General features: G+C 35.7%; 1 protein-coding gene across 1 annotated transcript in view; it reads right to left on the minus strand.

Annotated features, from left to right (window-relative positions):
• The window catches only part of BIRC6 (baculoviral IAP repeat containing 6), a 414467-nt gene that overhangs the window by 237832 nt on the left and 175460 nt on the right, over nucleotides 1–1175 (minus strand). The window contains exon 39 of the mRNA XM_019526709.1: nucleotides 752–882. Within this exon, the coding sequence (XP_019382254.1) occupies nucleotides 752–882 (131 nt within the window). The remainder of the gene's footprint in view (nucleotides 1–751; nucleotides 883–1175) is intronic.

A 1175-nucleotide genomic window follows, 5' to 3' on the forward strand; every position in this document is an offset into this window, starting at 1 on the left:
GAGGGAAGGTTTAAGTTGGACATCAGGAGGCGCTACTTCATGGTCAGGGCGGCTAGAGTCTGGAACCAGCTTCCAAGTGAGGTGGTGCAGGCTCCCACCCTGGGGGTTTTTAAGAGGAGGTTGGATGACCACCTTACTGGGGTCATTTGACCCCAGTGCTCTTCCTGCCATGGCAGGGGGTCGGACTAGATGATCTGCTCAGGTCCCTTCCGACCCTAGAAACTATGAAACTATGAAATATTTTAACATTTTTTCCCTATTCAGTAGACAAAAAGGCCAACACTGTAACTGATGTAAAGATATTGTGTAGACAGGTCTGGACTTATAGCTACTGCTAAAAAAGTGCTCTTAACTACTGTAAATACATCTAAATTTCCTGCTTGTGTGTGAATAAGGTTACAGATAAATCAAGGGAAGCAAATGAAACTTTAATGCTGCAGTCCAGTTAAATTTTTAAAAATATGCTTCCACCGTATTCACCGTTCATTTAAAATAGATAGTCATTAAGTATTTTATTGTCTTAAATTATATATGTGAATAATTTATAATCTTAAATATGAATGTGTGTGATATGAACAAATTACATGTTCACACACTTGCCCATTAGTCTGGATGAGGACTTTAACATACAGCATGATTCTTTTCAGTATGCAACTAGTGCAGGTCTGATGATGTTAAATATCACTAGAAAGAAGTAGGGTTATATTATTTTGCAAGTATGTGTTATTTCAAAAACTCATGCGTGCCATACCTTGAAGACTTTGGTTGCATAATCTTTCTCCAAATCCATATCTAAAGGATCTATGTCATTTTCCATCAGGTCTTGCAGCATATCAAGGTCAATATCTTTATCTTTCTCCAAAGATGACAGAGGTGGAGCACCTTTGGATGATTAAAATAGCTTTAATATTGTGACATACATAATGTAAAATTTGGCTAAATTGCACTTACCAGGCAATTTTAAGGCTGCTCATGTATTTTCTAATGGCAAATCATGGCCAAGTGAAATCACAGTTTGATTCTTTAAAGATTAAAAAAAATTTACTACTTTTAAATAATCTGAAAAACAATTACCAATGCTGCCCACGTCTTAGCAGTATTTTTAATGTAAATTAATTGTCCTTTTATGGTTACCAAAATGCCGGTACCAATTTTTTTTTTTTTTTTTTTTTTTA

Source organism: Gavialis gangeticus, unplaced genomic scaffold (genome assembly GCF_001723915.1).
Source record: "Gavialis gangeticus isolate Ggan-Ray unplaced genomic scaffold, GavGan_comp1, whole genome shotgun sequence".
Classification (NCBI taxonomy): Eukaryota; Metazoa; Chordata; order Crocodylia; family Gavialidae; genus Gavialis; species Gavialis gangeticus.